The sequence below is a fragment of the Dermacentor silvarum genome, chromosome 9 (genome assembly GCF_013339745.2).
Source record: "Dermacentor silvarum isolate Dsil-2018 chromosome 9, BIME_Dsil_1.4, whole genome shotgun sequence".
Taxonomy (NCBI): domain Eukaryota; kingdom Metazoa; phylum Arthropoda; class Arachnida; order Ixodida; family Ixodidae; genus Dermacentor; species Dermacentor silvarum.
The window spans coordinates 88,823,105-88,837,234 of NC_051162.1; the positions used below are offsets into that span (position 1 = coordinate 88,823,105).

At 44.3% G+C, this 14,130-nt stretch overlaps 1 protein-coding gene across 7 annotated transcripts in view; it reads left to right on the forward strand.

Moving 5' to 3' along the window:
* LOC119465371 (inositol 1,4,5-triphosphate receptor associated 2-like) overlaps window positions 1-14,130 on the forward strand; it is a 347,709-nt gene that overhangs the window by 201,781 nt on the left and 131,798 nt on the right. For all 7 annotated transcript variants that reach the window (XM_049656273.1, XM_049656274.1, XM_049656278.1 and 4 more), the window contains 6 exons: window positions 1,182-1,213; window positions 1,952-1,996; window positions 3,507-3,608; window positions 6,292-6,388; window positions 8,404-8,482; window positions 11,403-11,750. In XM_049656273.1, the coding sequence (XP_049512230.1) occupies window positions 1,182-1,213; window positions 1,952-1,996; window positions 3,507-3,608; window positions 6,292-6,388; window positions 8,404-8,482; window positions 11,403-11,750 (703 nt within the window). The remainder of the gene's footprint in view (window positions 1-1,181; window positions 1,214-1,951; window positions 1,997-3,506; window positions 3,609-6,291; window positions 6,389-8,403; window positions 8,483-11,402; window positions 11,751-14,130) is intronic.

A 14,130-nucleotide genomic window follows, 5' to 3' on the forward strand; every position in this document is an offset into this window, starting at 1 on the left:
AGTGGGTGCTGCGTGGCGCACCACAACTGGCACTACCTGCAACTTTTTGTTTGTGGTGCCTATGCACCTTTTCTAAATCGGACAAACCAACTACTTCATATATTACGACTACAACCTGTAGGCATTTTGCTACATCAAATTACATATTTGGCCACCTTCGCGCTTTTGGTATGCGACATGCTGTGTTTCATTTGCGAGCGCAAGCAGTGCACTGTGGCGTCCAGTCGCAAAAACGTATTACTTCACGCGTTTGGCAGTTAATAGGTTCATATCTGCAATGGCTTACTTTGAAGGGACGTAAACGCATGAGTTACACGAATTACATGAAACATCTTTCGTACGTCGTACTGGTTTTTGGTTGGGAATGCAAACAGTGAGGTGTCTCTCTAGCATTCGTAGTGTTGTCTGCTTTGTATGAAACTGAGTATATACTACTTAGACTTAGCACTGGTGTCGAACATACAAGAGGTAAAGAAACTTCAGGAAACGAGCAGGATCAGTGTTTGGCCCTGCATTAGATATTACCACACATGACGATATCTCGACTGCTGGAGCATGAATGGAGGATTGCAGTGATAAAGGTTAAGTAGCGTGTCAACCGATTGACAGCATGAACAAAGGGTTTTAACAAGACGCTGTTGTGTAGCAGATGAAATATAAGATGACAAATCAGCATGGAAAAAAAACAGTAAAAAAAAACTGAGGTAGTTGCATTAAATTATTCACGCGTGGAACTGTCTTTGTGTGCATGTACCAGCACACTTTGCTATGGGTTTGTCCATTGCTTTTTGCCCCTTTTATTCAGGGACGTCTCTGTGATAGAGTGAACTGTCTGTGATGAATGCAGATATATGTTCACCTGACCACACATTTATCTTAACCTATAAGAAGATAAATAAAGGTACCCTCGAAGGGTTCAGCTTATTCGAAATCTTCACTTAGCTGTTTACGTTAAGGGGATCCACTGTGTATTCATAAGTAGCAGTTGACAGAGGCCTTACAATTACTGTGCATTTAAGACCTCTTCAGAAGAGCCTGGAGACATTGGCTGACTTTCATAAATTGGCATGTTAAGATATTCCTGTGGTTCAGGGTAGTCATTCCGTCCATCCTGCACCTATGAATGCATTGTGTGCTGAAATGTGCTTGTTCAAAGATTTGGCTTTTGTGATGTTTTTCAGGGGCCGCGTCTGTACTGGCTCTGGCACAACAGGTATGTTGACTGCACATTTTTGTTTAAATTTGCAGTTTAATATATTTTTTGGGTTTTGCCCATTATGTGCAAAAATTGCTTTACCTGGAAACTAGCTGTAGCTTGAAGATGTGCCATTTCTAGCTCTATTCCCTCGTTTTCTGCACTAACTGGATGAACAGTATAGAAAACTTGCAACAATTATTCAGCATTGCTAACTAATATGCCTAGTCCCTAGACATTGCATTCACAAACAGATGAGGCTGATATGATTCCTTTGCCTGTGGCACCAAGCCTTTGCAATATTGCTCGAGAGAGAGCGTGACCTCTCCGTCCACTTCTTCAAATCATATTAGTTCTCATATTATATTGTGTTGTCCTTATAAAGTTTATTTAGACGTCACAACTAAGCAGCCTTTGGCAAAGCTAAAAAGTTTGAAATCTTATGGCTGATACAGCAGTGGCATCATCTGCTGGTGATAAAGCTACTGTGCCAGTAGCATAACCTGTGATATTGAGAAGTGCTGTTGACGTTGGCTTTATTATTTTATTTAAATAGCATTGTAATGTTGCAGCGTCATGTCACTGAGGTGTTCCCGATTATAACATTTACATAATTTATGTGTGTAAATGGTAAAAAGCTAAAAACTGTTGCTGACTGATTGATTGATTAGCTGCCGCATTTGTTGCTACCTATTCAGAGGCCCTGAAGTGTGAACCTGACTACGCCTTCATGTCTTGTCTTTGTGCTGTTTGCAGGATAGGCAGCTGGTGTCTGCCCTCGAGGACGTCAGCCCAGAGTCTGTAAGTGCCCTAGCGCCATCTGTTGTCAGACTGCATAATAAACACTTCATACTTTCTACCTTCTTATATGCACAACCACGTGAAGCCAACAAACAATGAAGCCAATGAAAGCATATGGGAAATTATGTGTGGTTTTAATTGAAACTTGGGGGGCAGAAATCACAAGTGGAGCATTAGCCGGCACCGTGACTGGTACTGGCAAATGCTGCCAGGGTCAGATCTTGTATGCATACAGAAATGCCCGAGTAGGTCAGCAGTCACCACACCTCAATTCATAGAGCATTGCACGCTTAATATGGAACATGTAGGTTTGGCTCCTGCAGGCGTCAGTTTTTCGTACCCTTTCATTTCCCCTTTTTCTTACTTTTTTACTATTTCAGTGTAATCAAACCGAAAATAAAGACCCTCTTCGTTTGCTTTCTTGCGCCATTGTGATCTCCCAGTGTTACTTCTGTCCATCAAAGATACAACACGAAGAGACATTCATACCAGCGTGAAACTGCCCACTGAAATTCGAGCTATCATCAACACCAGCAGTTTTCTGTGTAACTTGTGAGAATATTGCGATAAGGAAGAAATGTGGTTCTATTCTGTACAGCTGCAGCTTGGAGAGGTGTTGAGCATTTTATTGCAATTGGTCTCTTGCAACTTTTCAGACTGTAACAGCTGTCGGCGCTTGTCTTCGCACAATACTCCATCTCGCAAGTCATTTACAGCACTGTGGAAGTGGCAGGACTTCTTAGCCAATAGGAAAGCTTAATTTCCCTCTAAATGTGTTGATCCGCGCTGCGTAGTCTGCTCAGTGGCTGCTAAATTTGCAGTATGCGACGTGCATGCGCACAGGTCTGAACATTTTACGTATCGCTGCATTGTATCATGTACTGAGCAAAAACAAAACTCTCTAATCCTGCCATTAATTGGACAGTTACGCCCGCAACTTATATTCCACTGTGCAACGATATTACCTGTACACCTTGTACCTTCGGCAGTGCTGCAAACGACTTGCGAGATTGCGTATGGTCGTATTGTTTGTGCTGTTCTCAGTGTGAAATGCTTTAGTGTGCATTTGTTCTGCTCCAGTGCATTTGATTTTCAGCCCTGGTTGCAATGTTCGAAAAGAAGAGGAAAGATGTAGAAATACTTTAGTAGCGAGACATGCTCGCACATTAGAAGACGGTGGTCAGTAAAAAATTCTGAAGTGTGGCCCCAGGGCCGCATTCCTTGTAGCAATATTGTGACCTTGGAATGGTGGTCAGGTACAAGGAAAGCTGCCTGGCAAGTCTAGTTGTCACGAGACAATCTGCGGTGCTAAACCAATGAAAGTCGGCTGTTGGCTAGTCATTGGTCTATAAGAAATGGGAAATATGCAGGAACGAGGCACTGATTGTGTGTGTGCTTTAAGCTATGTTTGTACCATGCCGGGCTATTTCTGCAAGCTGTAGTTCAAGCACCTTCCTGTCCGACTCCAGCTTCCAACATGCAAAAATAGCGTGCCTTCCATGCACTGCAGGCATACTCGTTTCCAGAGGATGTGGTCCGGGAGCAGATTCAGCTGGAGCTTCAGACACTCAGGGCGCAAATCACGAAGAGCCAGGCTGTGCTCACCTACCTCGTAAGTTGATGTTTTTTTTTACAAAGTCCCCCAGCACAGCTGCCCAGTGCTCTACCCATTACACCACAATCGCACGTATACTTCTATCAGGCCATCACCAACCAGCTCTTTGAGATCATTGCCGCGTATGTCACATTGCATAGGAGAAGTGTGTGCGAGCACATACGTGCATTTCAGTTTCCTTTTCACCAAAGACAGGCGAATGAAGTGGGCAAATTTAAAGCATTTTATTAACTGCTTCACAAAAGCTTCGCTTCACAGGTTCCAAGATGTGCGTTGGATCTGCATAATTTTTTTTTCATAGTTTTAAAGGAAGAACGCAGGTCTCGGTAATGAGCTCAGATATAGTGAAGCATATGAAAAGGCTCGGGTACAGCAAGGGAATTGCACCATATTAGCGAAGCATTTGAAAAGTTTGGGCTAGATTCGAGGCAGTGGCAAACCACAACCCTGGGACTTCGGAAAGGTGTGAGAACTTTACACAGCTTTACTGCCGTAGATGTATAAGTTGTTTGCATTGGCAGACATTAGCAAGGGTAAACGTCTGAGGGTTTACGTTGCATCTTAACACTCCTCCAGCTTCACATGGCTTCTTTTTTGTTCACTGATGCGTTTCACTTCACTTAGGGCACAGTGGTGCCTGTTTTTTGTTTTTTTTTGCTTTTATTTATTTGTCACGCATAAATTTGTATGTTTGTTACCTGCACTTCTCTCGTGTTTATCTTGGCAAACTCGTTAATGCAGCTGTAATTCCACTCTGAAAATCCTGTTTGATGACTGCAGTAAATGTAACGACAGTACTGAATTGTTTTCATGAGTTGCGTGCTTCTTTCCCCAAAATTAACTTCGTCACCCTTGGAGCAGCAGCTCAGTAGACAAAATTGGCTGCAGGGGACACTGCAACTACCATATGGCAGGCGTTGAAGCACAGTGCACCAAGTGTGCACCAGGAATCTGCTGCAATCAGTAGACTCTGTGCAATTGCTAATTATTAAGTAGGGGTGTGCGAATAGTAATGTTTGAGACCAAATTGAATACGAATCGGATAGTGCGAGAATCAATTATTGAATACTTTTCTAATAGTTTTCTAATACCAAAGAGCTGTTATCACAATTAAACAAACCGATGTTCACATCCCAGCATTCTTAAAGTTAACAAGTTTCTGTGATTACATAGTACGTTATGAAGTATTGTTTATTAAAAGCACAGATGGAGCATTAGGAGCAACCAAGTAGTTTTTCGCATGCACAGGACTCTTCTGAGTCCACCAACCGCGCTCGCCGGCCGCAACCAACAACCGCGCTCGCCGGCCGCACTGTCTCTTATCTCCACACGGCTCTGACCTTTATGCGCTGTGCATTCGCCGCTCAGTTTCCGTTGAAGCGATAGACCGCACGTACCTTCGCCCGCTGCGACGTATATGCGCTTGCTGCCAGCGTTTTGACAGTCATTGTCTGCGGTCATTCAGTGTGATCTATTTATGTTTGCTTGTGCGCGCTCACACCACACTTGTTCATTCAGTTAGTAATAGTCGGGCCACATTTTCCAACGCACGCTACACATGCAATGCTGCCCGGATCGGCAGTGCAGCGCTACAGGTGTGTCCCTTCGCACGCGCTGCCCACGGGAAGCGCTTCTCATCAACACCACCGTTTCACACGCGCCTTCTCGTGGTCATCGAGTCTCTCTTCATGTTGGTCTACTTACGCCGCAGCACACCTGCTTACTTAATCAGCTCATGTTTACTACAATTCATATTGCTACCAAAGCCGCTCACCTTACTTCGTGTCACATTGCTGTGTTGCTATCGCATTCATTGCTTCGCCCTTAGGGCGAAACTGTGACATTTTTTTGAAGCATTGCGTGTGCCTGATGCCTTGCAGAGGTGCGTAAATCCTTGTACAGCCCCACAGAGGCAACGGTGATGTAATATACGAATGCAAATCTAGGAAATTGACCAATCCAGATAGTTTTCTAAAGTTGCCTGCCAACTGGTAAGTTCACGTGTCAGTGTTTGCCTTGACCTGATCATTTCATGAGAGAGATCATTTGACTCCTGTTTTGTCTTACACCAATGGCACAGCCGTGTATGTAAATTAAAATTCAAGTTAAAACAGGAATCGAGCCCCTCAGATCCCCTTAATCTTCTTGTTCATTGCATAGCAAGGGCCTCGATACTGGCAGTCTTGATATGAAGTAGCATACAAGGGTGTATTATTTATAGTATGGGGGCCTACTCCTAAATTCACGTGCTTGCATGACGCACGCAATTAAAAGGACGTTGCACATCCACTGCTATGGCCATGAGTGGTGCTGGCTAACACTCCCAGGGCTAATTTTGTACGCATGCACAAATACACAAGAAAATGAATTAAGGGAGGGCTGCTGTAGCTTAATTGGTAAAACACTACATGCGTAATGCAGACGATGTGGGTTTAGTTCCAACCAGCGGCAAGTTGGCTTCTCAGTCACTTGTATTTACCTTTCTCTAATTGTTTCTGCATTCGGATTAAACATAATGAGTAATTTCCCCTGTTTTCTCTGGCTTCACTGCCTGTTCTCTTTACGTGGTTGTAATTAACTTTCAGCACTTTTAGACTTGCCAGACGTATCATTGCTTTAGTACTTTGTTCAGACACTCTTTTTGGACAAACCACTTGAATCCATTCTTTGCACTTTGTAGCAGAGCCGTGGCTCAAGAGTACCTCTGCAGCCATCATCCGAGTGTGCGACCATCGATCGTAAGGCCCTTGTTCCACACCGTGGATATTCTGAAGAAGGTTAGTCCGTCATTCGAGGACATTGCCACCTGCTCTGCATAGTGTTGTGCGGTAACTGACGTTGTTAAGCCTGTCACTGTGGCATGGAAATTTAAATGACTACGGGCATATTTTTCCTTGTGAAATGATTTGAACCCTCTAAAGGTCTAAATTCTGGGCAAAAAATACTGGTGTCGAAGCATTCTAATTCACTTACCGTAATACTTATTTCTACGAACCAGTTTGTTTTGATACCCAGGACGTGGATGCATTGTGATGTCATGATACACTGGCTGGCTTTGTTTTCGTAATCGCTGTGGTTGCGACAGGTGAGTGCAGCCATGCAAAATACATGCGGCACTCTTGTCTATATTCTATAAGCAACCTCACCATCGCCAGCCTTATTGCCACTTAACGTCAGTCAGTTTTGCTCTCTTTCGTGACTTCACGATAATGCCAATAATGCCAGCTCTGCTGTTTTGAGACCAACTTTAATATTGCCACACCTTGTGTTTCCCAGCATTCCTACTCCCTAAGAGTTACCATTTTATATATGACATCCATGTGATTTTTGGTATCCCCTTTGAAAAGGGGATACCAAGGTCCAAGGGGATACCAAGGTCAGTCGCCTGACCTGCTTGAGTTTATCGGGTATGTTATACATGCTTTTCACTCTAACATTTTTGTAGACTTCTTAATCTTTTTTCTCTTCCTCAAAACTTCTATGTCTACCTTGTACCGCTACCCATGCCTTTAATGGATCCGGTCGTATAAATCTTTCTTGTTTTTTTGTTTTTTTTTTCACCAATACTCTAAACGTCTCTTGCTTATCTTGACTGCTCACTGGTTTATGCTTCCATCCACCTCAAATCCAAGTGCTTCTGGAAGGTGTACGTTACGAGCACCAGTTAGTTAGTGGCACCATCTGGTGGTAAGCAATGAAACCACCCTGTCGATACCATAACCCGTAAGATTGGTTGATGTGGTACGGGGTTGCAGCACACAATTTTGAGGTTGTGCCAATGCGGAAGCTCAGTGCAGTGATGGGTAGAGCGCGGTAGGCATTATCTGCACTGCTTTGAATGACTAAAAGGAGGAAAAGAGGCGAATTTAACATGTTTTTGGAAAAATCTTTCGCGAGGATATGGCTCTAAATACCAGGCATACTCCACACCTTTCTTGAGGAGTACTGTCATATTTTTGAAGTTGTCGAAGCTTTACTGGAATGCTTCTCATGTGTATAAAAGGATGCCACTTAATGACATACTTTAAGTTAGTCCAACATATTACTGTGAGGGGACAACAAAATATGGGGACATTGTCTCAATGGGGCTTAGCATAGTGACGTTGGTCAGGTATGACGTTGCATGTTGCACTAGCATGTGGTTGCCACCGTGATCACATGAACAGAGCGAGCCAGTGTATCATGACATCATGACACGTCCACCAAGATACAGAAAGTAAATGCTATTTGCAGGAACAAGCACTAGCAGTCAACTACTTGGGCTGATTTGGAGCTAGCAAGTTTTCTTTCTTCCTAAGGTTTAGACATGTTCGAAGTTTCATTAAGGCAAAATCATAAGTCATGTCATGTGTCATATGTCGTCTCAGTACTCCAGTGCTCTTCAGTACTCAGTACCTCAATTATAACGAATGTAGATATAACAAATTATTGAATATAACAATGTAATCAAAATGTTTCTCATCAATATCAGCATATATCAACTACATGCTTAAAACGAATGTCGGATATAACGGAGGTATTTTCGTTACAAATGAAATTTCGGTATAAGGAGGCTTGAATGTAATGCTATGTTCTATACACTATGCCAAATTTCCGTTACTGCTATGAATGTCAGATGCTGTGATCAATGAATGCTATGATGTCAAAAAGCCAGCAGTGTCACCATGTTTGTGTTGCCTGGTGGCACCTGAGAGGATTTTCTTGTTCGTTCTTATTTTCAGTGCGTCGGACTGGGAGAATATTTCTTAGTGCTGGAAAACGACAATGCTGAATACCAGCTTTCTTTCGGCAGGTGTCCACCCCGATGACCGCCACTACGACACCTTAGAGACACATCGCACCAGGAGGCCTTCGGGTTGCCACACTTGCGGGTGAGTTAGGCAGACATGAGCTTTCTTATTAGTCCTTTTACTGCAGTATTTTTAAAGAGTGCCCTAATGCCAAATTCTACATTTTTACCACTACTTGTCTGGAGTAGATTTCCTATATTGGCTTGCTTTCATGAAAGGCAAACTTGGATAAAGCGAACATGGGTATGAGTTACTGGATATAATAAAGTAAATAATATTTGATTGGGCATGTTTTGTTTTAATGAGTATTCTAATGCTATCTAAAAAAAAACAAAAATGCAAGATATGAGGCAATGTCAGCTTTAGCGATGTAAATAGTATTTGTTTGCTTGGCAGCTCAAAGTATGTATTCTGGTAGCAAAAATGTCAAATACAGCAGAACCCGTTGGTACGATCCCGTTTCGTACGATTTCCCAGCACCAACCTTCGCGATTGAGAATGCAAAAAAACAAATACAGTTAGGCTTCCTTTTAACCGGTTAATATGTTCCTGGAAAACACTATCTTTCAGCTCCAACGTTTAGTATATCACCGAAGAGCAATCATGTGATTCGTTTTCCAGCTGCTAGATCCCATGTAAACAAGTTAAGGTGCGAGGTACGCGTGATCGAGAGTAGTAAGCGCCCACAACAGCAGCTTCCCCGCAGTGTCACGTGAAAAAACACTCGGTTTCCTATTCCCATGCCAGCAAATCTCCTGACGAGTCATCACACGTCGCAATTCGCAGCTATCACCGCCAAGCCATTGTGATAAGCATCTTCACCTATCTGTCTGACAGCATGGGAAGGAAGCGCACTGCACACTTTCAGTAGGCGATAACCCAAAAGTTCCGCTGTTCCCTGCTGCAGGCGGTGCGAAGCGAGCATCATGTTTTGCTCTGGCGGCATCGTGGCATCGTATTCTGGCGTCGCATTGCCCAACAGCTCGATTTAGTTTGTTTCCCATTGCCATCTTAAAACGGCAATGTGTGTCTTGGGCCGCTTGGGTCTCGCTAGCTCAACGCACGTTGGCGTCAATTCTCGTCAAATGGGCATGTCATAACTTCTAACCAAAATGGTCTGCCTAAAGAAGCAGCTGACTGAAGCCGACTTTGAGGAGCGTGAACACAAGCTTGCCGAAGCCGCAAAAACGACACCATGCGCGTCGAGCCGCTTGGGCTCCACCAGATAGGCGAGCGTCGGCATCTCATGCTGCCACAATTCACGCAATGCTTCGCATTACGTAGATGTCAACTACAGTTGAGTCCGCCGAATTTTTCAGAGACTTCGGATTGTACGTTTTCCCGATTAGTACATTTTAGGAGCTGTTTAAGCCGACCGTCAGTCCGTGGAGTGTACAAAAAACCTCGCTGAACAATGACGTCACTGCACGTTGCCTAGCAACCACCTCGCGAAGCGTCCTGTGCTTCGCCTCCTCTCCGTGCTGTGCACATGTTGCCTTGACATGGGAGGTTAAGGAGAACATGCGCACTATGCTCGGGAGAGAGAAAGAGAAAATGAGAGCGAGATAGAGAAAGAAATTGTAGTAGCACCAACGAGGCAACGCGCAGAGCTGCTGCCGACGTCGCCCGCGTTTTCCCGTTTCCCGCATTCGCGCCGGGGAAACGCGGGCAGCGTTGGCAGCAGCTCGGCAGGTTTCGACCTGGCAAGTGAGGAGGCGGAGCTTATTCGTGACGTCACCAAGAGATAAAAGCTCGGCGCAGCCACGATGGCGGCAGAACTCTCCTTGACTCTGTGGCGAGTACATGTAGCCTTGACATGGGACAACCAAAGAAAATTCGGACACCCGAAAAAGAAGCTGCTCATCTTGAAGCGCGTTGCGCAGCCAAGCGGGAATCTGCGCGTCGGCAGTAAGCCGATTAGGAATAGCGTGCCTAGCAGCACTTAGTATTTCCTAGCAAAACTTAGCCAAGCCTAGTAAAAAATGGAAGAAGCTAGGTCGATGACCAGCTCTGCTGTTTACTCCAGCCTTGCACCACTAGTGCAAGCTGCCCACATTTTTTTCCCCCTTTTTTTGTATTTTCTTCCAAAACGTATGAACGAGGTTCGACTGCACTCGGTAAGAGCAGCTTGAAACGGCACATTCTGGATGTGCATGTAAATTTTGGCCAATGGCTTGGCTTTTCTGGCCTGTGGCTGGCAAGCCAACAAGCTAATTCTGCGTGATCGCACCGATCGCACGGCTTCATATTTATCATGATGCAAAAGACACTTGTAATCTAGTGTTGTGCACATGCCATGCAGAACTACAACTTCTAGACATAAGGTTGTTTTAAATTGCATGTTATTTGTGAGCCTTTATGCTTCCAGGGGTAGTATTCTCAGACTATCACTTTCGGGGAGACTGCCAATTTTGCGAAAATGCTCAACACGTCGGTGGGGGCAACAGCGTTCATGGCACTATGATGAGATGGCGTGTTTGGCACTCTTTCACTGATGATTATAGACAACGATAAGTGTGGTGCTAGTCGTGTAGAATCTTGCAAAAGTGCGTGCTCTGAAAGTGATTGTCCGAAGGGCATATTAGAACACAGGACATGAATGGCAACACTGGTAGAGACACCTTGTGGCACTTTGTTAAACATTTGTCGCACTTATTGACTTTATGGGCTTTGTTGGTTGATTCAACGATTCATTTTATTAACAATTGACTTTTAAGGAACACCATCAAAGCCAAGTATTAACTCCATATTCCACAAGAACATTGAACTACAATAATAGACTGAAACATTTCGGTGCACTCTCTGAATCTCCAAATTGACACTTGAAGTTTGCTTTTTTAGTGCTTTTGGTTTCTTTTGATTTGTATTGTTTGCATTATTCTTTATATAGCTTTATTTGTACTTATGTTACCAATTACGACTTCCCTGCTGAGACCAAGTCCGCAGCACGTACCTAAATAAAAAATAAAATAACTGACTTCATTGACTTACGTGCATGCAGGTGCATCGGCCGCTGCCGGGGTCGTCATGCGGGCCGCTTCTCGAGCACATTGTCGTGCCCCACCCTGTTGTCGCGTGACTCGCCTGTGGCGAGGGGTACGCAGACCGAGCTGGCGGCATCGACGAGGTCCCGCGACTGTCAGACAGAGCCCCTGGCCATTGTCGATGTGCCTTGTGACAGGGTTAGTGTCGAGCAAGAAGAGCTGCCTGATGAGGGACGGACCCCAGTGGGGCCCGACTCAGCGCTGGTGTTTCCGAGACATCGGAGCAACAGTTTTGTGTGTGCCATCCAAGGAGGAAACTTTGCGGCTGTGGAGGCATCTGACGGCAGTTCACTTTCGAGAGAGATGTGAGTATTAGCTGTGAAGTGTTGTATGCTACTTTTTTGATGCTTTATGAGTGGGCAATCAAGGGAAGCCTCAACCTGGGGCCAGTGTTTCAGCAGGAGTTGCCTTTATCAGCACCAAATCTGTTCTAAACTTTTGAGTAACATTTGTACATTGATCATTATCATCCAAGCGATATACTGCAGCTTCTTATCATATGCTGCTGCTACATTTAGTATCGCACATGCCCCCAGGCCATTTTGCTCAAGGGCCCTTGTAAGGTAGTTAGTACTAATCACAAACTAGCGCAACTTATACTTTTTTACTAGGGGTGTGTGAATACTAAATAGGTGTTCGAATCGAATCAAGAAAAAAAAGCCGAATATCAAATCAAACATCGAATATCAAAAAATTTCTCACAAAATTTAATGCTCGTAACATTTTGGCCAAGAAATTAGGGTGCTGCACATGCTCTGGAGCGGGAGTCTCCTAGCATTGTATAACAAAGATGTAGCAAGCTATCAGAAACTTGGGCACATAGAAATCAAGGTATTCAGTATAGTCTACTCTAAAGAAAACACTAAATAAGTACTATGCTAGTACTGAACACAGCTGGAATTCTTTTTATCAATAAATTTATGTTGAATAAAATCGAGGGCTTTTTTTCCCTCTGAAACTAATGAATAAGTGCCGTTCTGTTGTACTGAATGCCAATGAGGTTCTCAGTTTAATAGTGGACCAGTGTACTGCAGCAATCTTATTTATTGCATATAAAGTCTCCCTTTCCAGTTTTTTCTCCATACGACAGAAGGGCTATTCCAACTTTACAGCAGGGCAGGTGGGTTATCATAAGGCCAATCTGCGTGACAGACAAAAGGACTGCGCATCATGTGACTAGATCAGCGCTCTGTGTGTAGCCGGCACCTGAGGTAGAGAGCAGGTGCCGTCCATGCCATTTTATTGTCAGGTTCAGCATGATTTACCGCTTGTCAGATTTAAAAAAATTATCGCACAACTCATCTCGGGATGACTGTCTATGGTAATGTGAATAGCAATTGAGCAATGTAGCGACAGACCATATTCCTAAAATCACGTTTATTTAACATGTAGTGGTATATCTTAATTTTGTGGCATCGGCTATGTACCACATACTCGGATATCGTTCGACTTTGCAATGGCACTCACTTGGCAAGTTCGCCCATGCGCATGGATGCATGACAACTGTATGACGCCAACGCAGTTAGATGCAATGACGAAGAAGGAATGATGTCGATGGAACGACAATTGCATATGATAAGGAGATTTACTGACGGCAAGCGGCAGGCGAAAAACCAGTTCAGTCGCCAGAGAGCAACGGTCTCAACGCCAAGAGCTCGTGATCTGCGCTCGCGCCCTACATCTATGAGAGCGCCCCACTACTGCTTGCTCCCTGTTCTTCTTCACTACACATATAACAACGATGGCATGACGACAGGGAGATGAGAACCCACATCGTCATTGCACTGTAGTTTTATCATTGTCATCACTTCAGTAACGTCATCCCATTGACGTCATGCTGTTGTCATACTACAGCCTCTGTCATGCAGTCATGATTATGCCGCCTTTTCGCACCGTCATCTTCAGGTAGTCGCTATCATGCCTCCATTGTCAGACCGTCATTGTAATGCCGTCGTGATTGTGCCATCATTGTCACTTCAGCTTTGTCATCTGTCTCATCATGCCGTCATTGTCATTTCTTCCTCATACAGGTTTTGTGATAGTCACCAACACGCCATTACCACCATAAGCTCATCATCATCCAATTGTCCTCATGCCGTTGTCATGCCATCTTCATCACTGCATCGTCGTCGTCATGCATTCGTTGTTACATGCTCGTCGATATGCCGACGCGTCCTTCCGTTGTCATTGTAACTTCGACGTCCGGCTCTTTGATGCCGTCGTCGTCATACCGTTGTCATCATGCGATCGTCGTCATGCTGTCATTCAACCATTGTCATCCCTTCAGTATCGTAATCCAGTTGTCACCATGCTGTCGTCGTCATACCACCTTCATCGACTCATCGTCATTCCTTGTTCGTAATTGTCTTGTTATCATGCTGTCACCATTCAATCGTGATTGTGCCGCTGTTGCCATTGTGTTGTCGTCACATAAACGTCATCGTGCATCCGCTGTCGTACTGTCATCGTGATGCCGTATTTGTCGTGCCATCGTCATTTCCACTTCTTCATCCGGTTGACGTAATACCATCATTGTCACACAATCATGTCATTGTCCTATGTCGTCATCGTCGCATTGTAGTCATTCCATCGTCGTTATGCGCCTATGTCGTTCCATTAATATCATTTCTTCTTCATCGTTCCATTGTCACAGCGTCTGCGTCATACAGTCATCATGCCTCCATG